The 26,396-nt window shown below is 42.1% G+C and overlaps 4 protein-coding genes and 1 pseudogene across 4 annotated transcripts; all 5 read right to left on the bottom strand.

The window, feature by feature from the left end:
• Positions 1-113: 113 nt before the first annotated feature.
• Positions 114-4,086, bottom strand: LOC125009725 (interferon-induced protein with tetratricopeptide repeats 1-like). The gene is made up of 2 exons (XM_047587895.1): positions 3,797-4,086; positions 114-2,340 (listed from the first exon to the last, which is right to left on the bottom strand). Exons 1-2 carry the CDS (start codon positions 3,802-3,804, stop codon positions 1,002-1,004), a joined length of 1,347 nt encoding a protein of 448 aa, XP_047443851.1. The 5' UTR covers positions 3,805-4,086; the 3' UTR covers positions 114-1,001.
• A 433-nt stretch (positions 4,087-4,519) lies between these two features.
• LOC125009727 lies at positions 4,520-11,464 on the bottom strand (annotated as a pseudogene).
• On the bottom strand, positions 11,115-17,881 carry LOC125009724 (interferon-induced protein with tetratricopeptide repeats 1-like). The gene is made up of 2 exons (XM_047587894.1): positions 17,002-17,881; positions 11,115-12,817 (listed from the first exon to the last, which is right to left on the bottom strand). The coding sequence occupies exons 1-2, from the start codon at positions 17,007-17,009 to the stop codon at positions 11,470-11,472; spliced, it is 1,356 nt and encodes a 451-aa protein (XP_047443850.1). The 5' UTR covers positions 17,010-17,881; the 3' UTR covers positions 11,115-11,469.
• A 150-nt stretch (positions 17,882-18,031) lies between these two features.
• Positions 18,032-21,333, bottom strand: LOC125009722 (interferon-induced protein with tetratricopeptide repeats 5-like). The gene is made up of 2 exons (XM_047587893.1): positions 21,065-21,333; positions 18,032-19,586 (listed from the first exon to the last, which is right to left on the bottom strand). The coding sequence occupies exons 1-2, from the start codon at positions 21,070-21,072 to the stop codon at positions 18,230-18,232; spliced, it is 1,365 nt and encodes a 454-aa protein (XP_047443849.1). The 5' UTR covers positions 21,073-21,333; the 3' UTR covers positions 18,032-18,229.
• A 1,000-nt stretch (positions 21,334-22,333) lies between these two features.
• On the bottom strand, positions 22,334-25,673 carry LOC125009229 (interferon-induced protein with tetratricopeptide repeats 1-like). The gene is made up of 3 exons (XM_047586966.1): positions 25,490-25,673; positions 23,357-24,680; positions 22,334-22,444 (listed from the first exon to the last, which is right to left on the bottom strand). The coding sequence occupies exons 1-3, from the start codon at positions 25,552-25,554 to the stop codon at positions 22,334-22,336; spliced, it is 1,500 nt and encodes a 499-aa protein (XP_047442922.1). The 5' UTR covers positions 25,555-25,673.
• Positions 25,674-26,396: the final 723 nt, after the last annotated feature.

Here is a 26,396-nt window from a genome sequence, read left to right as displayed (position 1 = left end):
AGTTTCGATTTGGATGAAAGGAAACCAAAAGAATAAAACACATCACTGAAACAGGAAGACCTGATTTAAAGGCACAGTTACTTACCTGCAGAAATTTATTACATGATGCAAAACAGAGAGAATGTTTTATTGACAAGGACTGCCCATTAAGATGTTATTGGGATTTAAAAATGTAAAGAAAAAATAGTTCAAATTGACATTTTTGTTATGCTTTTAATTAATTAACGAATTTAATCCTGTAAAATTCCTCACAAAAAGGTAAAGTCACTCTTTGTCGGTTTCCAAATTTTGGAGAAATTATTTTTCTAGATCTTGTAATTATTATATTTGTTCAGATTTGGTAAAAATTAACTTACTTAGACAAAAAAATCAAATAATTCTTTCCCATTTTCCCAGAGAATTACTTCAGGGTCTGAGGGAAGGGAAAGTGAGTTCATTATCAGGAGATTGTGGTGTGTGCATTGTAGATAAAGACCCAGATTCATCAGTCAAGACTTTCTTGAAACTTATCCAGGTCGCTGTAAATCATGCAGCTACTTTATCTTAGCTTTTCACTTTGTTCACATTTTATTGTGATGTAGATTTGAATGTGGATCAATATGATTTTAATTTTACTTCAAATGTTTTGATTCAAATAATAACATTATGAGATGTTGTTCTTTTTGGAAACTTCTGGAAAATTAGAAATGAGAAAATAATCTCGTAGTATTCAGACTCAATGCTGACGTATTTTATTTTAAATGAAGATGTTGTATAGATGACTTTGAAACATCTTTAAGAAACGTCAACCAGTTAATGCTCCTGTTTAGTGTTAGGTTTTTTAGAGAGAGATATGACTGAAACCGTCTCCAGGATTTTTTTGTATCAGCTGCAAACTGTTTAGTAAGCTTTTAATGATAGCTCAATATTTTCATCTAAAATTCAAACCAAACACATCCCATTTATTCTACTGTTATTAGATTTTGATTCAACTATACAGATTTTTTTTTTAAGTGGTGCAGTTAGAAAGCTTGAACAGGATCATAGTCCTGCAGGTTTTTCAGAAACTCCTTGATGTCGTTGCACCGTCGGTTCTTTCCTCGTTTTAGGATACTCTCCAAGTCTTTGATGCTGTTCTTACGGTAGAAGCCCTGGTGAGGTATCTCTGCCGACTTCATGAGATAATCTATCGACATGCTACGTTCATTGCGGTCATAGAACAAGTATTTGGCATAGCGGTTGTAGAGCATCTGTTTATCTAAGTCCTCCATGTGCTCCTCCAGCAGCTCCTGGTAGATCTGCTCCGCTTTGCGCATGCCCTCACTTGATTTGGCATAGATGCTGGCGAGGTCGATCTTCTTCACCAGAAAAGAGTCGGGGTAAAGTGAGATCACATCCCTGTGGAGATCGATGGCTCTGTCCATCATGCTTTTCCTTGGGAGTGTGTCTTTCAAATAAATGATCCTCCATCTGTAGCAGAGCGCTGCACACCTCTTCAGGTAGCGATCGTCTGGATGCTTCCTCAGAGCCTCCTCTGCCAGATTAATGGCGTCATCGTAGGAGATGAAATCCTTGTAGAGCCTCAGTATTGCTTTCATGCCACTGTAGCTGCCAACAGGATTCATTAAAGTTTTTTCAGCCAGCTCACGAGCTTCATCCTTTATCTCCTCTATGTCTTCTCCTTCCTTTGCCTTTTGCCTGAGACATTCAACGGCGAGATACGGGTTCTCTGGATCCTTTTCCAACGCTGTTCGCAGTTTCACCAAGATGTCGGCGCTCAGAATCATCTTGTGGTTGAACCAGTTCACCAACCCCAGGACGTAGCTGGTCTGCCACTCCACCATGTCCGGCTGCATCCTGATGGCTCTCTGGAAATAATCTGCAGCTTGTTTCTTCTCGTCTTTGTCAAAGTGCAGCAGGGTCCAGGCCTTTTCAGCGTAGACCTCTGGGTGGAGCTCGTCCTCGGATGGAGATGGGTACTCCTTCATGAGGGCGTCCACCTTTGACAGGTAAGACTCACTCTCCTCATCCTCACCCAGGTAGTGGTGCAGCCAAGCCAGGTTCCCATAGTTCACCAACACCCAGGGACCCTCATCTGAGTCCCCCTTCCTAATCTGATGGAAAGCCTCGGTGGCCTTGCTGAGGAAACTCCGGGCCTCTTCAACTAATCCCATGTGATAGTGGACAAACCCCTGCAGGTTGTAAACATGACCCAGCCAGAAGTTTCTTTCATCAGTACCGATGTCCTTCAGTTTGTCCCTGAGACGGACAAGGATGGACTTTCCAAAGACCAGGTCCCAGGTGAAGTGGCTCTGCAGGGCGTCCAGTCTGGACTCCAGGGTCGACTTAGTCTCAGCAGCACTGATGGAAAAACATTAAAAACAAGAATAATGTTAAAATAATCTGCTCTAAAAAGTAGTGAACTGCATAAAGAGGCAGTAGTAGATGAGGAGATGAACTGTTGACACTGAAATAAGGAAGCAAATAAGAGAAACGAGAGTAAATAAAGAATAACTACGACAGGAGCTTGGTTCTGGGGACTTGGAGGGTGTTTGTGGTTGCAGAACATGGGGTATATGCGGAGGTCTTGGGTTTGAGGAGTTCCTGTAGGTAAGGGGGGACATGTCCATGAATGCACTGGTGGGTGAGGAGAGAAACCTTGTAGGATGAGGGAGATGTAATCGTGTTTGTGCACCCTCATCAGGATCCTGGCAGTGCTGTTCTGGATGTATTGAAGGCTTTGGATGTTTTTGCCAGAGATCCCGATGAGGAGATCATTACAATAGTACAGCCTGGAGGAGAGAAAGGTGTGGACGAGCTTCTCTGCATCTGACGGGGTGAAGGTAGGACAGAGTTGGATAATACCATGATATACCAAGTCTGCTAATGGCCTTACCAAGGGGAAGCATGTAGAGGGAGAAGACGGGACGCTGCAGGTGATGTTGTGGGAGTGTGATTTTGCTTTGCACAAGTAGCCACATTATTCCAAAAGGCGTTGAATAAAGCCAACTGGTAGAATTTCTTGAAGACGTGTCGCCACTCATCTGAGTAGCTTCTTCAGTTCTGATAGACTAGTGGGAAATTGAGGTTTAAACAGGAAAAATCTCTGTGGGTAACACCCCCTCTGTCTCCTCGCCTCCCCGCCTCATCCCACCAGTGACCTGAGCAAAAAGAAAACAACTCGATGAAACGTCAGATAATTTAACGTGCAGCGTTGGTCACCACCATCATGTGATATGTCAACAGATCAGCATGTAGTGAGAACGTCAGCGCTCAAAAGAGGAGATAATAAACAGAAACTGACATGTGGTGTTAAACTTCTGGGCCATAATAACCTCGTTCTGTATTGATAAACCCAGCGCCGTCCAGTGGATCAAGACACTTGAGGAAGTTTAAAAAGTGATGGTAACTTGTAGATTAAGAACCCAAAGAGTAGATACTGAGCAAGATAAAAAAAAAAGTCAAAGTATAATGTCGACAATAAAGACTATGTTCAAACCAGTGGTATCATATGGAAGAGTGTTAGGGCTTAATCATTTTTTTTCATGGGTGGCATTAATACTCTTCCATATAATACTCTTATGGCAATTTAGCGCTTTCATGACTATGGCTTGAGCTTTTATGGGTCAACCGTTGACTCACCTGCCTGATGCCAAAGGTTCAGCTTGTCGCAATGCAGTCTGGGATTTGTAGTATCAACGGTGCGCACGCAAAATACCTGCAGGTCTATTCTGATGAATATAAACTATGATCTTGGAGGCCTTGAGTTTAATGTGTGTGGAACAAACAGTAATGAATTAAAGAAGAAGCTCCTCACCTCATCATCCAGCTGTTCCTGTCAATAGTAACGTCTCTGTTGTTGTTGTCGTTATTGTTGTTGTTCCAGAGCTCATCTAGATCCAGACGCTTTTTTCTTTTGGCACAGTGCTGAGCACCGAGATGCTCACAAACAGATCAAGACTTGAGACTTTTTTAGAAGCTGAATGAAAGAAATACCTATGAAAGAACAAGATCCCAGTCAATCTGGAAGAAAAAAACTAAAAATATGCCGAGCAGGAAGCTTGATGCTTCTCATTCGTGTCTGTAATATTTTAACCCTTTAGTTAAATATTAAATGTTGATTAATAAATCACTGGACAGCCTACAGTATGGAGGCCCAACTCTGCCATAATTAAAAAAATTATTATTGATGCAAACACTTCAGCATGCACAAAAAAATGTAATGCTGATGAGGATGAGTTCATAAATACATAAAGAAATGAATAAATAAATAGTATTTATGGCTTATATGTAGGTATTTTTTATTCACTCATTTCTTTATTCAATATTTTTTAATTATGACAGAGTTGTTCCTCCATACCACTGATCTTTGCTGTGGTGTTTATTCCGCCATCTTGGATTTCTTTTTTGGCATCTCCTGAGATCCCTGTAGTAACACAGGGTGGAGTTTCCCTGTAGCGACACCTGCTGGTTTAAATATGTAACTGTCATTGCAGCCTGAGTTTCAGGTTTAAAAAATGGAAACAAAAAACAAAAATGATTTTAATTAACTAGTCAATTTAATTCTGTAAAATTCCTCACAAACATGTACAGTGAGTTGAATCCACTCTCTAGAACTTCCTTGGACAAAAAAAATTCAAATAATACTTTCCCATTTTCCCAAGGATGACTTTAGTATCTGAGGGAGAGAAAGTGAGTTTATTATGAACAGATTCTGATGTGTGTGTTATAAGTAAAGACCCTGAGTCATCATTAAATAGTCTCTTCAAAATGACCATGTTTACTTTTATTTTTCAGAAATTCATCAGATGAAATAACAAATATCGTTGTGGTCCAGGTCATAGAAAATCAGCTACTTCACACCTTTTCTACTTTTGTGTTGTGGATAATTAAATGTTTAGACTTAAATAACAACATTAGGAGATTATATGAGAAATAAATAACTGAGCAGCACATCAGAGGTATATGAACATAAGTACAATTAACAGCAAACAGAAAAGAAAAGAAAAAACACAGACAAGTTGTCGATCAGGAATTAAGGTACATAAATATTCATAAAGATGTCAGGCTTCCTTCATGCTACAACATTTTACACGTCTTTTATGTAATATTATCTCATTTAGATATGCATTAAACATTAGGTGGTTTTTAGAAATCAGTATTTTGCCAAAAGAATTAAATTAGTTATTCACAAATTCAGTTTTTTTGTCCTTCATTTGAAAACCGAACTTTATGTTTGCATATGTTAAATCTGGAATATGTTTTCCAATCTCGAAAAGTTTGAGTAAATTTACAGGAAAAAAAACAAACATTAATGAAGGATGTTCTGTGGTTTCAACGTCAGAATTACAGAATTAAATCATAGATGACGTTCAATAGATATCCCTCATTCAAGACCATTCCAAAGGTGAAAGAAGTTCATTTTAAGATTATGACCAATTTTATCTGGAGTGTCTACATTGGGAACTGATTCTGCAAAGACCTGCAGGGCCAATCAGATCATTTTGGGGCGGGGCTTGATGTTGTGATGGACAAAAGAGTAATGGTAGTGATATACCTCTGAGTTAGTTTCCAACTAGATGTGTCTCTGATTGGTTGGATTGATTGTAAAACATCTTCAAGATCCATCAGCCACTTAATGCTTCTGTTTAGCGTTCAAAGTCTGTAGAGAGATGATTAAGATGCATAAAGTATTACCAGGACAGTAGCACTATTTATTCACTAGAGTTAAAGTTAAGTTAAAGAGTCAGTTAAGTGTTACCAGAACAAACCAAACAGGCTTTGGGATATCTATTTAAAACATTAACGGATATTTAGATCGAAAACAAAAGCTGAAGCTCAGCATTTTCTTCTAAAATTCAAATTACAACAAACATCCCTTTATTCTACTGTTATTAGATGTAACTTCAGATATACAGTTTTGTGTTTTAGTTTGGGCTAGTTTCAGGATCCTAGTCCTGCAGGTTTCCCAGAAACTCCTGGATCTCTCTGCACCATCGGTTGTTTCCTCGTCGTAGGATCTCCTCCAACATCTTGATGCTGTTCTCGCGGTAGAAGGTCTGTTGAGGTATCTCTGCCGACTTCATGAGATAATCTATGGACACGTTGCGCTCTTTGCAGTCGAAGAACAAGTATCTGGCGTAGTGGTTGTAGAGCATCTGCTTCTCGAAGTCCTCCAGGTCCTGCTCCAGCAGCTCCTGGTAGATCTGCTTCGCTTTGTGCATGGTCTGACTCAACTTGGTGTAAATGAGGGCGAGGTCGATCTTGTTCACCAGAGCAGAGCCAGGGTAAAGTGGGATCAGGTCCCTGTGGAGACTGGTGGCTCTGTCCATCATGCTTTTCGTTGGGAGCGTGTCCTTCTCATAAATGATCCTCCATTTGTATTAGAGCGCTGCACACCTCTTCAGGTAGCGATCGTCTGGATGCTTCCTCAGAGCCTCCTCTGCCAGATTAATGGCGTCATCAGAGGAAATGTGTTCCTTGTAAAGCCTCAGCATTGTCTTAATGCCACTGTAGCTGCCGACAGGATTCATTAAAATCTTTTCAGCCAGCTTGCGGGCTTCATCCTTTATGTCCTCTCCTTCCTTTGCCTTTTGCTTGAGAAACTGAATGGTGAGGTACATGTTCTCTGGATCCTTCTTCCTCGCTGCTCGTAGTTTCTCCAAGAGGTCGGCGCTCAGGCCCATCTCATGGTCAGAAGCTTTCACCAACCCCAGGACGTAGCTGGTCTGCCACTCCACCATGTCCGGCTGCATCCTGATGGCTCTCTGGAAATAATCTGCAGCTTGTTTCTTCTGGTCTTTGCCAAAGTGCAGTAGGGTCCAGGCCTTTTCAGCATAGACCTCTGGGTGGAGCTCGTCCTCGGATGGAGATGGGTACTCCTTCATTAGGGCGTCCACCTTTGACAGGTAAGCCTCACTCTCCTCATCCTCACCCAGGTAGTGGTGCAGCCAAGCCAGGTTCCCATAGTTCACCAACAACCAGGGACCATCATCTGAGTCCCCCTTCCTAATCTGATGGAAAGCCTCGGTGGCCTTGCTGAGGAAACTCCGGGCCTCTTCGACTAATCCCATGTGATAGTGGACGAACCCCTGCAGGTTGTAAACATGACCCAGCCAGAAGTTTCTTTCATCTGTGCCGATGTCCTCTAGTCTGTCCTTGAGACGGACAAATGTGGACTTTCCAAAGACCAGGTCCCAGGTGAAGTGGCTCTGCAGGGCGTCCAGTCTGGACTCCAGGGTCGACTTAGTCTCAGCAGCACTGATGGAAAAACATTAAAAACAAGAATAATGTTAACATAAAGAAGCAGCAATGGATGAGGAGACAACACTGAAATAATGAAGCAAATAAAAGAAACAGGTGCAAATGTGAATATCCGCTGGTAGTTTGAGTAATTTTTTGAGTCACCACCACTAAAGTCGTCACAGGAAACATCAGAACCATATTTGAGTCAGGGAAGTAGGTCCAGGTAGCACAGGAGATGGGGAATTACACCATCCCTCTTCTGGGCCTTTGCAAGACAAGGTGACTACAATCTGGGCAGATGAGACTAACATCGGGGGAGATGGTGCTCTAGTCCGGACACACTGAGGATGCGAGTGAAGAGAAGAATAGATAATGACTGCAAAGGCACCCCACCACTGCCAGTACAACAAGATATGACCTCCGACTTCTCAGGTACCAAGAAGTAGAGAAGCGATTCCAGATTATGCTCAAGAACAGAAATCAGATACTGCAGTCAGAAGGAGTGAATGGAGATTGAGATGCAGAGACTCAGTGGCAACAGTCAAAAAAGACATGGTTGGACACCTGCAAGGAAGTTCTTGGGGAAAGGACAACAAAATATCAAGAGTGGATGTCCATTGAAACACTTAAGAAACTAAAAGAAAGAAAGGAGAAGAATGATAAGATGGACAAAAGCAAAACTCAAACAGCAAAAGGAAAAGGCGCAGGAATATTACACTCATGATAGACCTATACATGATCACCTAGAAGCCCGGAGGCAAGGTCCATCGGGCAGACAAAGCAGTGAAGGACAAACAGGGAACTCATTCTCTACCACTCAGAACCAGCGGAGAAGATGGGCCGAACATGTCAAAGAAGTCCTGCTTCAGTCAGCCCCAGTAGAACGACCACAAATACCACCAGCAGACACAGTTTTACCAATTAACTGTGTGAGGCCATGCAAGGCAGAGATCAGAAAGGCTATCAGGGCAATGACATCAGGAAAAGCTGCAGAGCCGGAATCCCAGCAGAGGCAATCGAGGCAAACTTAACAACCACCACTGACATACTTCATAGCCTCTTCACCAAAGTATGGGAGGAAGAGTAAGTACTGGAGAAGTGAAGGGAGGAACTTATCATCAAAAGCTGCAAACACTACAGAGGAATCACGCTCCTCTTTGTACCAGGCAAAGTCCTCCTACTGGAGAGAATGAAAGCAGCAGTTGATCCCCTGCTCTGAGACCAGCAGGCAGACATCACAGTGCAACAGTCAATAGAAAGGAACTCAAACCTATACATTAACTTCATTGACTATGAAAAGGCCTTTGAGAGTGTGGACGCAGAGACGAATAGATGACTCATTACGGTGTCTCTGAGAAGATCATCTCACCACAGAATGTCCTACACGGTCCAACATGCAGGCCAGATGTCAGACAGTTTTGAGGTCATGCAGGGACGTCTACTGTCACCCCTCTTGTTTCTTCTGGTTATAAACTGGATAATGAAGACCACCACAAGAAGAAGAATGGCATCGACTGGACACTCTTGTCACAACTCGATGACCTTGATTTTGCTGACCCAAAAACCGCTGGAGGTGAGACACCAAGGTGGTTGTGAATAGATATGGTAGCAGCTGGGGAGAAGACAGTCCAAAGCCGTGCTGGATGGAGAAGGGTCATCGATGGCCTATGCTCCACTGGGCGCTACGGGCCTAAGTTAGTAAGACCCCCTGTCTGCACTGAGGATCTAGGGACAGGATGTAGTGTTTCCATCCTGCCTTAAAGTCTGTGCTGACCAGCTGTCTTCTGTCTTCACCCAGATCTTCAACAGCTCCCTGGTGTTGTGTGAGGTTCCCTCCTGTCTCAAATGCTCCACCAACATCCCGGTCCTCGAGAAGTCCCCTGTCTCAGGATTAAGCGTCTACAGACCAGTCGCCCTGACGTCTGCGTTCATGAAATCCTCTGAGCGACTGCTGTGGGCCCACCTGAAGGACATCACTGACCCCCTGCTGTTCCCCTTGCAGTTTGCCTATAAGGATGCAGTCAGCATGGCTCTGCACTACTTCCTGTACCACCTTGACTCTGCAGGGTATTATGCACAGGTCTTATTTGTGGACGTCAACTCTGCATTCAACACCCTCTTCCGTTGCATCAACTACCATATCGCAACGAAACTTCAAAATGTGTCTCGCTAACATCCACTAACGGCCAATAACAGTGCAGCCACTAGAGGCGCAATGTCTGATGGGATGTCCAGCACCTGTGAAGTGACCATTGCATGGTCACTATTTTTTGCAATGCTTTATGGGAAATTTTGAATCCCGTATGTAGGGCATAGCATTTGATCACTAAGGTTTCGGACACCACTACAAAATGGTGTTGGGGGTGATTTTGGATACAGCCAGTGTCTGATAGTTGGCAAGGGGGAGGAGCTCATTGACGCACCTACCTGATGCTGAAGGTTCAGTCTATTGCAATGCAGTCTGGGATTTGTAGTATTAATGGAGCACATGCAAAATACCTGTGGGCCAATTCTAATAATAAACAATTCAGATGACCTGTTAAATTAAATGCATTGTCGCAACACAAAATTTTTTATTAACTGATTTTGATTAAACTTTTAAGTTACAATCAATATTTGATACGTTCAGTTGACTGAGTACCATTCATACTAAGATCAACTTAATATTGTGTTCAGAATAAACTGATATTTCTGTGTCACTTCTCATTGAACTGGTTTCAAGTTGTGGCAACTTATAACTTAGTATTTTAAGTCCTCAAGTCTCAGCGCCCCCACACTGAAGATGCAGTCAAGATAAAGGAACACGTATCCTGAACAACACTGATGGAATCCACATTACAAAGTAAGTATAATTTCATTTATTAGTTATACTGGTGAATTTGTGGTCTATTGCATTCTCAGTTGTGTTACAACTGACAGTGTACTAGGCTAAGTTGTTCATCTTTAATTTGTATAGCATGTAAATAAAAGGTGGATTTATTTGACTACATTTTGTAAACAAACTTGACCATTGCACTCCCAAAGATCAAGGTCATTATTTGGACTTTCAGAATCATTGAAATGCAGTGTGCTAGTACGTACTAATTCACAATATATTGATTTAAATGCATACTCTCATCTTTTTCTTCTCTTAAACAGAACAATACAACAGGAAAATGCAGAGAAGTAGCCATCAGCTGTCTTGCCTAGATTGTTAAGTGATGGCGAATGCCATAGCTGGTAACTGCACCCCAGCATCTGACTTCAAAACTGCAAAATATTGAGGTCAAAGAGACAAAGACCTTGGAGGGAAACCATCTTCCATCATGTTGTGCTCTACTGATGAGCATAATATAATATATGCTGTGACCCTTGATATAATTCTTAATCACTGAGAGCTAATGTTTAATGAGCAACTTGTGGATCATGTTCTTATTTTAGCTGTTTTCTTGTATGTTGTATATTATATTAAAACACTGCAGTTCAATAATGAAAAAAAAATGTTAATTGCCTAAAATGTTGTGGTTGAATTAATTTATTTATTAAAGCTACATCAACAAGAACCCAACTAACCTAACGACAATGTCTAACTGAAAAAATGTAATTTTAAAATGGAGGTCAACTTAAAAAACTATGTTCATTAATTTGATAGTACTGATGATACCTAAACATTTCTTTTAAATAATGTGAAGAAACTATTTGGAACAACTTAATTTTTATGAGTCATCAACTTAAGGTCATTATTAAAAACACTGTTGATTGACATGTTTGGATCAAACAGAAATGCATTAAAGAAGAAGCTCCTCACCTCATCGTCCAGCTGGTCCTGTCAATGTTAACGTCTCTGTTAAGATCTGAGTCAACCTGGAAGAAAAAAAGACGCCGAGCAGGAAGTTCGAGGCTTCTTGTTCGTGTCGTTGCAGCCGATGAGTTTCAATTTGGATGAAGGGAAATCAAGTGAAGAAAAACTCATCACTGAAAGATCTGGCACAATCTCTTATCTGCACACCTTTATTTCAAAGCATGTCAAATATTTTAACTATATTTCTTCTTTGCTTACACTTTGTTGTGTTGTAGATTTAAATTAAGTTAGAAGAGATTTTAAGTTTCCAAGTAGATGTCTCTAACTGGTTGGATCCAGTTGATGCCATTTTATTTTAACCCTTTAAGACCTGAACATCAGTCTGCGCACAAAAATACATATTTTTTTTATTTGAATATCGTAACTCACCGATGGACAGTGGTGCAAATGCTTCATTTTGTTTTTTAGTTTGGGCTGCTTCCATTAAAAGCTTCAACAGGATCATAGTCCTGCAGGTTTTGCAGAAACTTCTTGATCTCCCTGCACCGTCGGTTCTTTCCTCGTCTCAGGATCTTCTCCAACGTTTTGATGCTGTTCTCGCGAATGCAGCTCTGTTGAAGTATCTCAGCCGCCTTCATGTGATAATCTATTGACATCCTGCTGTCGTTGCGGTCATAGGCCAAGTATTTGGCGTAGTAGTTGTAGAGCACCTGTTTATCTAAGGGCTCCATCTCCTCCTCCAGCAGCTCCTGGTAGATCTGCTCTGCTTTGTGCAGACCCTCACTTGATTTTCCATAAATATTAGCGAGGTCGATCTTCCTCACCAGAGCAGAGTCGGGGTAAAGTGAGATCAGGTCCCTGTGGAGACTGATGGCTCTGTCCAGCATCCTTTGCGTTGGGAGTGTGTCCTTAAAATACATGATCCTCCATCTGTAGCAGAGCGCTGCACACCTCTTCAGGTAGCGATCGTCTGGATGCTTCCTCAGAGCCTCCTCTGCCAGATTAATGGCGTCATCGTAGGAGATGAAATCCTTGTAGAGCCTCAGTATTGCTTTCATGCCACTGTAGCTGCCGACAGGATTCATTAAAGTTTTTTCAGCCAGCTCACGAGCTTCATCCTCTATGTCTTCTCCTTCCTTTGCCTTTTGCCTGAGACATTCAACGGCGAGATACGGGTTCTCTGGATCCTTTTCCAACGCTGTTCGCAGTTTCACCAAGACGTCGGTGCTCAGATTCGTCTTGTGGTTGAACCAGTTCACCAACCCCAGGACGTAGCTGGTCTGCCACTCCACCATGTCCGGCTGCATCCTGATGGCTCTCTGGAAATAATCTGCAGCTTGTTTCTTCTCATCTTTGCCAAAGTTCAGCAGGGTCCAGGCCTTTTCAGCGTAGACCTCTGGGTGGAGCTCGTCCTCGGATGGAGATGGGTACTCCTTCATGAGGGCGTCCACCTTTGACAGGTAAGACTCACTCTCCTCATCCTCACCCAGGTAGTGGTGCAGCCAAGCCAGGTTCCCATAGTTCACCAACAACCAGGGACCCTCATCTGAGTCCCCCTTCCTAATCTGATGGAAAGCCTCGGTGGCCTTGCTGAGGAAACTCCGGGCCTCTTCAACTAATCCCATGTGATAGTGGACGAACCCCTGCAGGTTGTAAACATGACCCAGCCAGAAGTTCCTTTCATCAGTGCCGATGTCCTTCAGTTTGTCCCTGAGACGGACAAGGATGGACTTTCCAAAGACCAGGTCCCAGGTGAAGTGGCTCTGCAGGGCGTCCAGTCTGGACTCCAGGGTCGACTTGGTCTCAGCAGCACTGATGGAAAAACATTAAAAACAAGAATAATGTTAAAATAATCTGCTCTAAAACGTAGTGAAGAGCATAAAGAGAGAGAGACGGTAAAGATGTTCAACAGGGCTGAAGGGGGAGGCTCTGGTGTAGCAGTTGTGATCGGCGCTTGACATTAAGACCAACCTGCCAAATGTGGGCAAATTTCAGCAGTAGCGTGTAGCATAGCCACTGTGGCAGGCTGAATTTTATAAACATTTTTTAATTGTAGAAGAAGGAGGAAGAATGTTGCCATCCTGGTGTGAGGAGAATTCTCAAAAAACACCACATTCAGGTTTATGTCAAACTCGGGGTGAGCGATATGGCAAAAATATCATATCACGATTTTTTAAAAATAAGCATGTGCAAACAATCAAGTTTAAGGTAAACAACAGCAACATTCTAATAAAGTGAACTCTTGCAAAAGTAGTAACAGAAAGTTTTCTACCGTCTTGAAAGGTATCATATCTTTTGCAAGACAAAAGGTAACTGCTTCTATCGCGTGCTTGACTTGTCATGCGGAGTGCCTTTGTTAAACGCCTGTGTTAATGTTGACTGTTTTGGTCTTATGCTAGCTGCTGCCTCCGCCTGGTACCGGTGCCGCCGGGCCCATCGCTGTTTGGCAAATGTTCTGTGCGAACCTGTTCTGTGCACAGAACATTTGCCTGCACTTCATTAGTTGAGGAAAATTCAAACCAATTCCATATAATAGAAGTGGATTTTTTTATAGTGACCAACTCTGTTTGTCTTTCAGCTATTGGCTCCATGCGGCTACACGTATAAACAAGGAGGCGGGTAAGAAAGCGCGTCACTGCCTGTAATTCGCTATGATTGGTCGCTCAGGTTGATGACGTGATACGTCTGGTGCGTCGGTGCATCAGCATAGAACTGCAATTTATAGAATGTGGCCTCGACGATCCCACGATCTCTACAGTTTGACAGATCGTCTTCACGTTGTAATCGTTCACGATTTAATATCATCATATCACCCACCCCGATTTCAAACCCAATTCAGTCTTGACTTCTGTCCCCAAGAAGTTTTTACATCATTCACACCTTCAACCTGGAGTTCTATGTAAACCTCAACTTTCCAGTGCTCTCTCAGAACCTACTCAGATGATGGCTTTGGATTACCATGGCCTGGATGAACCTTCACAGACAAAGGACCAGAATTTCCTTCGACCGGCTGCATCTCCACCGAGGTCCAGCCCCTGTACACCAGCTGGTACGGATGCCATCGTTGTTCGAGCCATAAGGATCCCTTGTCGAACCCAGAACGATGAAGAAATGTCCGTCGTATCGGACGACATCAGAACAATGAGGATCGCTCAATCGCCAAGTCAGCCAATCAAGAGGCTTAGTGTCTGGACAGAGCTTGTTTAGCTGTTTGTGTTGTGAAGTAAATTTGACGTTTGGGTTACGTCTAATTCTCCGCACACATAAACCCTCCTGTTGTCATTGCTTGGTAGAAGTAGTACATAGATGTAGTGGTAGTATGTGAGTATTGTTTCACCAAGTAGTGTCAGTTATAATTGAGATTATTTGTGTAGAATAAATGTTATCATAGCCATCTGTGACTGTGTGTTGGTGACTGGTTGAGAGAGTCTGTGCTGGGATTTGCTGGGAGTTAAACAGTTTCGAGCCTCAGTTATTTTAACTTTTCTACTTGGAGACTGCTACCTACACCGAGGTTATTGGTCCCTGTTCAAGGGTGGTGCCCCGAAACTATTTTACATTATTCATTTCATTTCTTCATAATTACTTTTAGAAAGTATAAATTATGGCTAATAACTGTGTGTGGTTCATATAGCCCCAGCAGAGCGAATAAATAATGAATTTAATTGCAAGCACTTTGAGCGTCTAATGGAAAGGTTACTTTCTTCAATGCCAAAGGTTCAGATTATTGCAATGCAGTCTGGGATTTGTAGTACCAATGGTGAGCATGCAAAATACCGGTGGGACGGTTCTGATAGAAATAAACTATGATCTTGGAGGCCTTGACTTTGACATGTAATGAATTAAAGAAGAAGCTCCTCACCTCATCATCCAGCTGTTCCTGCCAATATTAACGTGTTTTTAGAAGCCGAATGTAAGAAAGATCAATGAAAGAACAAGATCCCAGTCAATGTGGAAAGAAAAAAAAATAAGACGGGCAGGAAGTTCAAGGTTTATCATTCGTGTCTGTAATATTTAACTCTTTGGTTAAATATTAAACGTTGATGAACACTGGTCCACCGACAGTATGGAGCACCGATTCTGACATGATTAAATATAAATAAATGAATAAATTAAAAAAACACACTGGCTGAACTTTTCATCCACAACCATTGACCCTCAGATCAAATACTGGGGTATTTGGAGGAATGGGTACATTGCTTCGCTACGTTTGCATCGACGTACGACACGAAATGCAACAGGTGATCAGTCACGTTTTCCACCGCAAATAGTTCGGACTGACAGTGTCACTTTCTGCCACATCAGCTAAGCCTCAGCTCTGCAGGAATCTCCAGGTTCTGGTGTGTGAGGTGTAAATAAAGAATCATATTCATAAGTCGGGAGTCTCTTGAAAATGATCCTGTTTATTATTATTTTGTAATTCATCAGATGAAATAACAAAGCTTCGTGATCCAGGTCACAGGAAATCATACGGCTACTATTCAGTCCTAAGTTAAACTTCAGATGAAGAAAGTCGTTGGACACATAATCCTCATTCATAATCTCATAATGAACTTCTTTCACCTTTGGTGGAATTGGAAAAGAAAAGTAGCTGGATCTTATTTTTCTGCAATAGATGTTTTCTTTTCAACAGTGATGGGAAAAGAATTGAAGTGAGAGGAAGTTCTTAGACATTTATTATCGCATTTTGTATCGAAAAAGGGGGAATTGGGAATTGACTCTGCTCCAGCAAATATCTGCAGGGCCAATCAGATCATTTGGGGGCGGGGCTTGATGTAAGAGCGATGGTAGCGATACATCTCTGAGTTAGTTTCCAGCCAGATGTCTCTGATTGGTTGGACCCAGTTGATGCTGAGGTATTTTATTTAACTGAAGATGTTGTGTAGATGATTGTAAAACATCAACTAGTTCTCTCTGAAGGTGGCGATCGTCTGGATGCTTCCTCAGAGCCTCCTCTGCCAGATTAACGGCGTCATCAGAGGAAATGTGTTCTTTGTAGAGCCTCAGTATTGGTTTAATGCCACTGTAGCTGCCGACAGGATTCATTAAAATCTTTTCAGACAGCTTGCGTGCTTTGTCCTTTATGTCTTCTACTTCCTTTGCCTTTTGCTTGAGACAGTGAACAGCGAGGTACAGGTTCTCTGGATCCTTCTCCTTTGCTGCTCGTAGTTTCTCCAAGACGTTGGTGCTCAGATTCGTCTCGTGCTTGGAGGCGTTCACCAACCCCAGGACGTAGCTGGTCTGCCACTCCACCATGTCCGGCTGCATCCTGATGGCTCTCTGGAAATAATCTGCAGCTTGTTTCTTCTGGTCTTTGCCAAAGTTCAGCAGGGTCCAGGCCTTTTCAGCGTAGACCTCTGGGTGGAGCTCGTCCTCGGATGGAGATGGGTACTCCTTCATGAGGGCGTCCACCTTTGACAGGTAAGACTCACTCTCCTCCTCCTCACCCAGGTAGTGGTGCAGCCAAGCCAGGTTCCCATAGTTCACCAACAACCAGGGACCCTCATCTGAGTCCCCCTTCCTAATCTGTCCTGACGGTATCTGTATGTTGTAGCATGTCTGCAGCGTTACTACGTGTTTGTGTGAGAATCTCTGTTAAATTATTGTAGTATTTATTATGGAAGAGAATTAGAGCCATGAGAAATAAATGAGAGAAGGTAAATTGTTTGTCATTATTTCATTTTTGTTGCACTTCCAGAAAAAGTCTATTCTCTCCGGGTATATAATGGTTTTCCTGTTTCCTGATGTATTTATTTATTTATTTTTTTGGCATATTTTACATTTGGGTGCAACATGAGCTGATAAGTTTCGTGTGTGCGTCAGCTCATATTACACCTAAAAGACAAAGTAGAACCGGAAAATCATCACATCGGAAACTAATAAATTCAGTCTGCATGCGAAATACCTTCCATTTCTGATATAAACTATGATCTTTGAGGCCTCGAGTTTGACACGTGTGGAACAAACAGTAATGAATTAAAGAAGAAGCTCCTCACCTCATCATCCAGCTCTTCCTGTCAATATTAACTTTTTTAGAAGCCGAATGTAAGAAATATCAATGAAAGAACAAGTTCCCAGTCAATGTGGAAGGAAAAACAAAAAAAATATGCCGGGCAGAAAGACTGAAGTTCCTCATTTGTGTCTGTTATGGTGTTTATTCCGCCATCTTGGATTTCTTTTTTGGCATCTCCTGAAATCCCTGTAGTAACACAGGGTGGAGTTTCCCTGCAGCGACACCTGCTGGTTAAAATGTGTAACGGTGGTTGCAGCCTGAGTGTCAATTTGGATGAACGGAAATTTAAAGAATCAAAACTCATCCCTGAAACAGACAGACCTGATTTAAAGTTCCTTATCTGCAGAAATGTATTACATGATGCAAAACAGAGCGAATATTTTTAATACTTTCTTTAAGGACCGCCCATTAAGGTGTTTTTGGATTATGGTATGGTATTTAAATTAGTTTTTAGTAAACAAACAAACAAAAAACACAATTAAACAATTTAATTTTGTAAAATGCATCAGAAAAAAACTGCAGTCAGTCTTTCTAAGTCTCCAAAAGTTCTTTGTCTTTGTCTTTTAATTATTATAAACTTAAAATAAACATAAAATAAACAAAACAATCTAATTATACTTTCCTATTTTCCCTGAGGATGACTTTAAGATCTGTGGGAGAAGAAAAAGTGAGTTTATTATGAACGGATTCTGATGTGTGTGTTATAATAAGACCCAGATTCATCAGTCCAGACTAAAAAATGATCTTGTTTGTTATTATTTTCCAGAGATTCATCAGAAGATGAAGACGTCTGTAGGAACATTTGAGAAATGAATCTCTTATCAGTATTCAGACTCTGCTGAGGCTTCAAGTAGGTTTGATTTGTTGGATCCAGTTGATGCTGAGGTATTTTATTTCAACTGAAGGTGTTGTTTACATGATTGTGAAGTAACATCAGCCAGTTAATGCTTCTGTTTAGCGATAGATTTTTAAATCAAGGTGTGCAAACTCTGTAGAGATATGATTAAGAGACGTAAAGCATTACCAGGATTTATTTATATCAGTAGCAAACTGTTAAAGTGCATCAAGGTGCAATTCGTGAATCATTTAATGATAGCTCAATGTTTTCATTTAAAATTCAAATTAATACAAACATCCCCCTTATTATTAGACTTAATTCAAGTATAGATTTTTTTTTTTTTTTCAGTGGTGCAAACCCTTCACTTTGTTTCTTAGTTTGGGCTGTTTCCATTAAAAGCTTCAACAGGATCATAGTCCTGCAGGTTTTGCAGAAACTTCTTGATCTCGCTGCACCGTCGGTTCTCTCCTCGTCTCAGGATCTTCTCCAACGTCTTGATGCTGCTGTTGCGATTGAAGCTCTGGTGAGGTATCTCAGCCGCCTTCATGTGATAATCTATCGAAATGTTGTGCTCGTTGCGTTTGAAGTATAAGTATTTGGCGTAGCGGTTGTAGAGCATCTGCTTCTCTAAGGGCTCCAGGTCCTTCTCCAGCAGCTCCTGGTAGATCTGCTTCGCTTTGTGCAGACCCTCACTTGATTTGGCGTAAATATTAGCAAGGTCAATCTTCTTCACCAGAGCAGAGTCGGGATAAAGCGAGATCAGTTCCTTGTGGAGACTGATGGTTCTGTCCATCATGCTTTTCGTTGGGAGTGTGTCCTTCTCGATAATGATCTTCCATTTGTAGCAGAGCGCTGCACACCTCTTCAGGTAGCGATCGTCTGGATGCTTCCTCAGAGCCTCCTCTGCCAGAATAATGGCGTGATCATGGGAAATGTGTACGTTGTAGAGCCTCAGTATTGGTTTAATACCACTGTAGCTGCCGACAGGATTCATTGAAATCTTTTCAGCCAGCTCACGAACCTCAGTCTTTATGTCCTCTCCTTCCTTTTGTTCCTTTGCCTTTTGCTCAAGACATTGAACAGCGAGGTACATGTTCTCTGGATCCTTCTCCCTCGCTGCTCGCAGTTTCTCCAAGAGGCCTCCGCTCAGGCCCTTCTCATGGTCAGAAGCGCTCACCAACCCCAGGACGTAGCTGGTCTGCCACTCCACCATGTCCGGCTGCATCCTGATGGCTCTCTGGAAATAATCTGCAGCTTGTTTCTTCTGGTCTTTGCCAAAATGCAGCAGGGTCCAGGCCTTTTCAGCGTAGACCTCTGGGTGGAGCTCGTCCTCGGATGGAGATGGGTACTCCTTCATGAGGGCGTCCACCTTTGACAGGTAAGACTCACTCTCCTCATCCTCACCCAGGTAGTGGTGCAGCCAAGCCAGGTTCCCATAGTTCACCAACAACCAGGGACCCTCATCTGAGTCCCCCTTCCTAATCTGATGGAAAGCCTCGGTGGCCTTGCTGAGGAAACTCCGGGCCTCTTCAACTAATCCCATGTGATAGTGGACGAACCCCTGCAGGTTGTAAACATGACCCAGCCAGAAGTTCCTTTCATCGGTGCCGATGTCCTTCAGTTTGTCCCTGAGACGGACAAGGATGGACTTTTCACAGACCAGGTCACAGGTGAAGTGGCTCTGCAGGGCGTCCAGTCTGGACTCCAGAGTCGACTTAGTCTCAGCAGCACTGATGGAAAAACATTATAAACAAGAGTAATGTTAAAATAATCTGCTCTACAAAGTAGTAAAGAGCAGTAGTAGATGAGCTCATCATGCGTCAGATCAATTCTAGGAGTCAAGGACTTCATCCACCAGGACGTCAAGCAGCACTGATGGAAAAACATTAAAAACAAGAGTAATGTCAAAATAATCTACTCTCAAAGGTAGTAAAGAACATAAAGAGGCAGCAGTAGATGAGGAGATAGGGGAGGACAGGCGGTGTACATGCGGCAGCAGGTTGACATTTAGTACAGCACCTGGTGAGACGGAGGAGGAGCCAGCCCAGACAGACCCACAGTGCCACGAACTACTCCCCAAATCAGGCCGTCAGAACAGCGTCAATTTTGTAGCCAACAAAGAGTTTTATGTACATGTTGCACTTGAAGCAAACGCCAAAGGAGACGTGGACCAGGGGCTCCTGACAATCTGCACTTTCATCACGTGTTCAGACTTGTTTGGCATCAAGGAAAAACGTGCCACCAAGACTATTACAGCTGCAGCACCTATTGCACATTGCACAGATACCACAACTTGATCCCTGACTACTCTGACAATTTTAGTCTGACGTTGGCCTCTGGGATGTCAACATCGGACTGGCGTCATCTAGATGATGCACAACCTCCATGTTGGCGTTTGCGTTGGCCATGAACATGGTCATGAAGATCCCTACTCTCTAGATCTGCCACTCTCTCTTGCTGGGGCTCTTGCGTCACTTCCCAACCCGGAGCCGACAGCAGCAGTTGTCAGAAATCATTCGTACAGAAATATTAATTAAATGTTTTCCAGTAAAACCAAGTTCAATAAATGTGCTGCTCCTACACAGTTACTGCCTCCTCCTTCCATGTTCACAGGAAGTTTGTGAAACAATCTCCGTTAGTATATTGTAGTATTTAGTATGGAAGAGAATTAGGGCGACCCATGAGAAAAAGAAAATGAGAGAAGGTAGATTATTTTTTCATGTTATTATTTAATTGTTTTGCACTTCAAGAAAAAAGTCAAAGATGAAGTCGAAATAAAATGACATGAAAAAAGTCGAAATGTAATGACAGGAAAAAACACTGAAATACTGGGTCGGGGAAAAAAGTAGAAATGTTGAGACAACGTTTAAATCAGTGGTATCATACGGAAGAGTTTTAGGGCTTAATGATTAATAATTAAGAATATGAACTATTATTGTGATTTTTTTTCATGGGTGGCCTTAATACTGTTCCATATAATACTCTTACTGCAATTTAGCGCTTTCATGACTATGGCTTGAGCTTTTATGGGTCAACCGTTGACGCACCTGCCTGATGCCAAAGGTTCAGCCTGCTGCAATGCAGTCTGGGATTTGTAGTATCAATGGCAATACCTGCCACTTCTGACAGATATAAACTATTATCTTGGAGGCCTTGAGTTTAATGTGTGTGGAACAAACAGTAATGAATTAAAGAAGAAGCTCCTCACCTCATCATCCAGCTGTTCCTGTCAATAGTAACGTCTCTGTTGTTGTTGTTGTTCCAGAGCTCATCTAGATCCAGGCGTTTTTTTCTTTTGGCACAGTGCTGAGCACCGAGATGCTCACAAACAGATCAAGACTTAAGACTTTTTAGAAGCTGAATGAAGGAAAGATCTATGAAAGAACAAGATCCCAGTCAATCTGGAAGAAAAAAACTAAAAATATGCCGGGCAGGAAGCTCGAGGCTTCTCATTCGTGTTGATTAATAAATCACTGGACAGCCTACAGTATGGAGGACCAACTCTGCCATAATTAAAAAATAAAAAAAATAAATGAATAAATGAAAAGATACCTACAGATATATTCCATAAATAATTAAATACATAAATGCTATTCGTTTATTGATGCAAACACTTCAGCATGCACAAAAAAATGTAATGCTGATGAGGATGCATTCATAAATACATAATGAAATGAATAAATAAATAGTATTTATGGCATATATGTAGGTATTTTTTATTCTCTCATTTCTTTATTAACTTATTTTTTAATTATGACAGAGTTGTTCCTCCATACCACTGATCTTTGCTGTGGTGTTTATTCCGCCATCTTGGATTTCTTTTTTGGCATCTCCTGAGATCCCTGTAGTAACACAGGGTGGAGTTTCCCTGTAGCGACACCTGCTGGTTTAAATATGTAACTGTCATTGCAGCCTGAGTTTCAGGTTTAAAAAATGGAAACAAAAAACAAACAAAATCTATTTGATATTTTTCTTATGCTTTTAATTAAGTAGCAAATTCAATTCTCTAAAGTTCCTTAAAAAAAAACAAAAAAAATCAAATATTTAGTTCCCATTTTCCCAAGGATGACTTTAGGATCTGAGAGAGAGAAAGTGAGTTTATTATGAACAGATTCTGATGTGTGTGTTATAAGTAAAGATCCAGATTCATCACTAAATAGTTTCTTCAAAATGATCTTGTTTATTACTGCACTGTTAAAAAAATTAAAATAAATAAATTACGTTGTTTTTAACGTTTAATTAGAAACAGCCTATCAGACTAACAACCATTCACTTAGTGCTCTATTGTTCCTCTGCTGCAGTTTTCTATAGCGAGGTGTGTGGAGTAAGGACGCTGATCAAAGTCCTTTACTTTTCCACAACAGAACAGCAACAACTATTCACTCTGCATTTAACGAGCAAGAGCTGGACAACTGAATGACACTGAATGCCACACCACTCACGCCGATGTCCCTCTAGTGAAGTATCTCTGCCGCCTTCACGTGATAACTGACTTGTTGTACTCTCGGTGGTCGTAGTACAAGTATCTGGCGTAGCAGTTGTAGAGCATCTGTTTATCCATCAGCTCCATCTGCTCCTCCAGCAGCTCCTGGTAGATGGTCAATGGTAAATGGTCTTGCTCTTATATAGCGCTTCTTAACGAAAAAAGTTGAAATGTGAGAACAAGTCGAAATGTCAAGAAAAAAGTCAAAAAAATGATGTCGAGAAAAAAGTCGAAATGTCGGGAATAAGTTGAAATTTTGAGAGAAAAGTCAAAATACACTGATGAGAAAAATGGAAAAGTCCAAATTTTGAGAAAAATGTCAGAATACAATGTTGGCGGAAAAAGTCGAAATGTTGAGAGTAAGTTGGAATTTTGAGGAAAAAAGATACAATGCAGTCGGGGATTCGTAGTATCAGTGATGCGCATGTAAAATATCTGCGAGTGTACGGATTGTCTGCACATGCAATTGAAATGACAGAAGCCAGTGAAGGCAACTTCAAACCAGGACATTGCTGCACAGTGTCCATCAGGACTATTTACTTTTTGCAGTGGACGTCATACACCAACACAACCGTTGACCCTCAGATAAGTTTAAGTTTATTTCATTTCAGATTCTCAGGTATTTGGAAGAAGTGGTACATTGCTTGACCGTGTTCGTCTGCCACACAGTAGGACGCCCAGTATCTGAGGATCACCGCTTGTTTCCATGTACAATGCCAAATGCAACAGGCATAAATAGTTTGGGGCCGGTTTTTGTGCATCATTTAATTGTGTAATAGCGGCACTATTTATTCTCTAGTTAAAGTCAAGTTAAAGAGTAGTTAAAGTGTCACCAGAACAAACCAGACTTTTAGATAATTCTTTTGTTTTACATTTAGATGTAAAACAAAAGCCATAGCTCAGTGTTTTCATCGAAGATTCAAATTGCTGCAAACATCCCTTTTATTCTACTGTTATTAGATGTTACTTCAAATAAATAGTTTTGTTCTTGAGTTTGGTTCCATTGAAAGCTTGAACAGGATTATAGTCCTGCAGGTTTTCCAGAAACTCCTGGATGTCGTTGCACCGTCGGTTCTTTCTTCGTCTCAGGATCTTCTCCAACTCTTTGATGCTGTTCTCACGGAAGAAGGATGACTGAGGTATCTCTGCTGCCTTCATGAGATAATCTATCGACATGTTGCGCTCGTCGCGGTCGAAGACCAAGTATCTGGCGTAGCGGTAGTAGAGCACCTGTTTATCCATCAGCTCCATGTCCTCCTCCAGCAGCTCCTGGTAGATCTGCTCTGCTTTGTGCATGGTCTGACTTGATTTGCCGTAAATATTAGCAAGGTCGATCTTCTTCACCAGAGCAGAGTCGGGATAAAGTGAGATCACATCCCTGTGGAGACTGATGGCTCTGTCCATCATGCTTTGTGTTGGGAGAATGTCCTTGTCAAAAATGATCTTCCATTTGTAGCAAAGCGCTGCACACCTCTTCAGGTAGCGATCGTCTGGATGCTTCCTCAGAGCCTCCTCTGCCAGATTAATGGCGTCATCGTAGGAGATGTATTTCTTGTAGAGCCTCAGTATTGCTTTCATACCACTGTAGCTGCTGACAGGATTCACTGAAATCTTTTCAGCCAGCTCACGAGCTTCATCCTTTATCTCCTCCATGTCTTCTCCTTCCTTTGCCTTTTGCTCGAGACAGTGAATAGCGAGGTACATGTTCTCTGGATCCTTCTCCGTCGCTGCTCGTAGTTTCTCCAAGACGTCGGTGCTCAGATTCGTCTTGTAGTTGAAAGCGTTCACCAACCCCAGGACGTAGCTGGTCTGCCACTCCACCATGTCCGGCTGCATCCTGATGGCTCTCTGGAAATAATCTGCAGCTTGTTTCTTCGCGTCTTTGCCAAAGTTCAGCAGGGTCCAGGCCTTTTCAGCGTAGACCTCTGGGTGGAGCTCGTCCTCGGATGGAGATGGGTACTCCTTCATGAGGCCGTCCACCTTTGACAGGTAACGCTCACTCTCCTCCTCCTCACCCAGGTAGTGGTGCAGCCAAGCCAGGTTCCCATAGTTCACCAACAACCAGGGACCCTCATCCGAGTCCCCCTTCCTAATCTGATGGAAAGCCTCGGTGGCCTTGCTGAGGAAACTCTGGGCCTCTTCAACTAATCCCATGTGATAGTGGACGAACCCCTGCAGGTTGTAAACATGACCCAGCCAGAAGTTTCTTTCATCGGTGCCGATGTCCTTCAGCGTGTCCCTGAGACGGACAAGGATGGACTTTCCAAAGACCAGGTCCCAGGTGAAGTGGCTCTGCAGGGCGTCCAGTCTGGACTCCAGGGTCGACTTAGTCTCAGCAGCACTGATGGAAAAACATTATAAACAAGAGTAATGTTAAAATAATCTGCTCTACAAAGTAGTAAAGAGCAGTAGTAGATGAGCTCATCATGCGTCAGATCAATTCTAGGAGTCAAGGACTTCATCCACCAGGACGTCAAGAAATTCAGTTGGGAGGGTGAGCAGCATCAAGTTCCACGTCACAGAGGACCTCTCCTGGACTACCGCGCATCTGCACGATCTACAGAGACCATTGAGACTGTGGTTGGGTTCCTGCACCACGTCCTGCCCTAAGATGTTCCAGCACACAGTGAAAGCAGCTGAGAAGATAATCGGTGCCTCTCGTCAGTCTGCTGCCATCATGGACGAGACCAGGACCAGGACCAGGACCAGGACCAGGAGGAGCAGACTAAAGGACAGCTTCCTCCACCAGGCTGCCAGGAAGATCCACTCTCTCCCTGTTCTGCACAAACTCACTCAGGACTCTGGAGTACGTTTTATGTTTAAGGTGTTGCACCGTAAACCTTCAAGGAAATAACATTTCAGTCCTGCGTATGTGTGCCACATAGAGTGTGTGTCAGAACTGACAATAAAGCTGACTTTGAAACTTTTAAACTATGTTGAGAAATGCTGAGAAAAGCATAAATGGAGCAAAGGATGGAGGAAATGGAAGGTGAAAAGGAAATGAGAAAGATGTGAAAAGGAAATGAGAAACAAAGAAATGAAATAAAAGAATGAAGTAAATAAACCAATGACACATTCATAACACACGGATGATTTTCTGTCTCTAAACCTTTGAACAAACAGTAACGAATAAAAGAAGTTGCTCCTCACCTCATCATCCAGCTCTTCCTGTCAATAGTAACGTCTCTGTCTGTTGTTGTAGAGCTCATCTGCATCCAGACGTTTTTTTCTTTTGATGCAGCGCTGACCACCAAGATGCACACGAACAGATCAAGGCTTCAGACTTTTTTAGAAGCCGAATGAAAGAAAGATCAATGAAAGAACAAGATCTGAGTCAATCGGGAAGAAAACAGATGCCGGGCAGGAAGTTTGTGGCTTCTCGTTCGTGTCGTTGCAGCCAGTTTCGATTTGAATGTGAGGAATCCAAAAGAATCGAAACACATCACTGAAACAGAAAGACCTGATTTAAAATGTTGCAGTTTCTTTTTTGCAGAAATTTGTTGCATTATGCAAAACAGGGAGAATATTTTAACTACATATCTTGATCGACTGCACATTAAAGGTCCCATATTATACTTTTTATTTTCAACAATCTCATATAGGTGTCAGAGATCCGACATCATTGTTTGCAAAGTGTATTACCCCAAATTCAATCTTGGTCCTGGACCAAGGGAGTTAAGGGTGAAGCCCCGTAGCCCCTAATTACTGCAAGTAACATTTTTAAGAAGCACGGGGGATTTCTATCTATGGTCTATGTTGAATATTTTATATTAATTACTCTTGCATATAATTCAAGGACACAAACGTTAGCAACAGTATTCCCTGAAAAATGGAGCAAGTGAGGAAAGAAAGACTTTTTTCACTTCTGGGCTTCATACACAGACCACAGACTATGGAGACACAGATTAATATTAGAAAACCTTGATAAAAGTAGAAAATAATCTGTTATTAGTATTCAGACTCTGCTGAGGCTTCAACTCGTTCTTTAATATCTGATGATATTTAACTGACGTGATTGGACAGAGAACAACACACCTGTGATAACCTGGAAGATAAT

This window comes from Mugil cephalus, chromosome 6 (assembly GCF_022458985.1).
Source record: "Mugil cephalus isolate CIBA_MC_2020 chromosome 6, CIBA_Mcephalus_1.1, whole genome shotgun sequence".
In the NCBI taxonomy this organism is placed as follows: Eukaryota; Metazoa; Chordata; class Actinopteri; order Mugiliformes; family Mugilidae; genus Mugil; species Mugil cephalus.
This window is presented reverse-complemented; position numbering and strand designations above follow the sequence as displayed.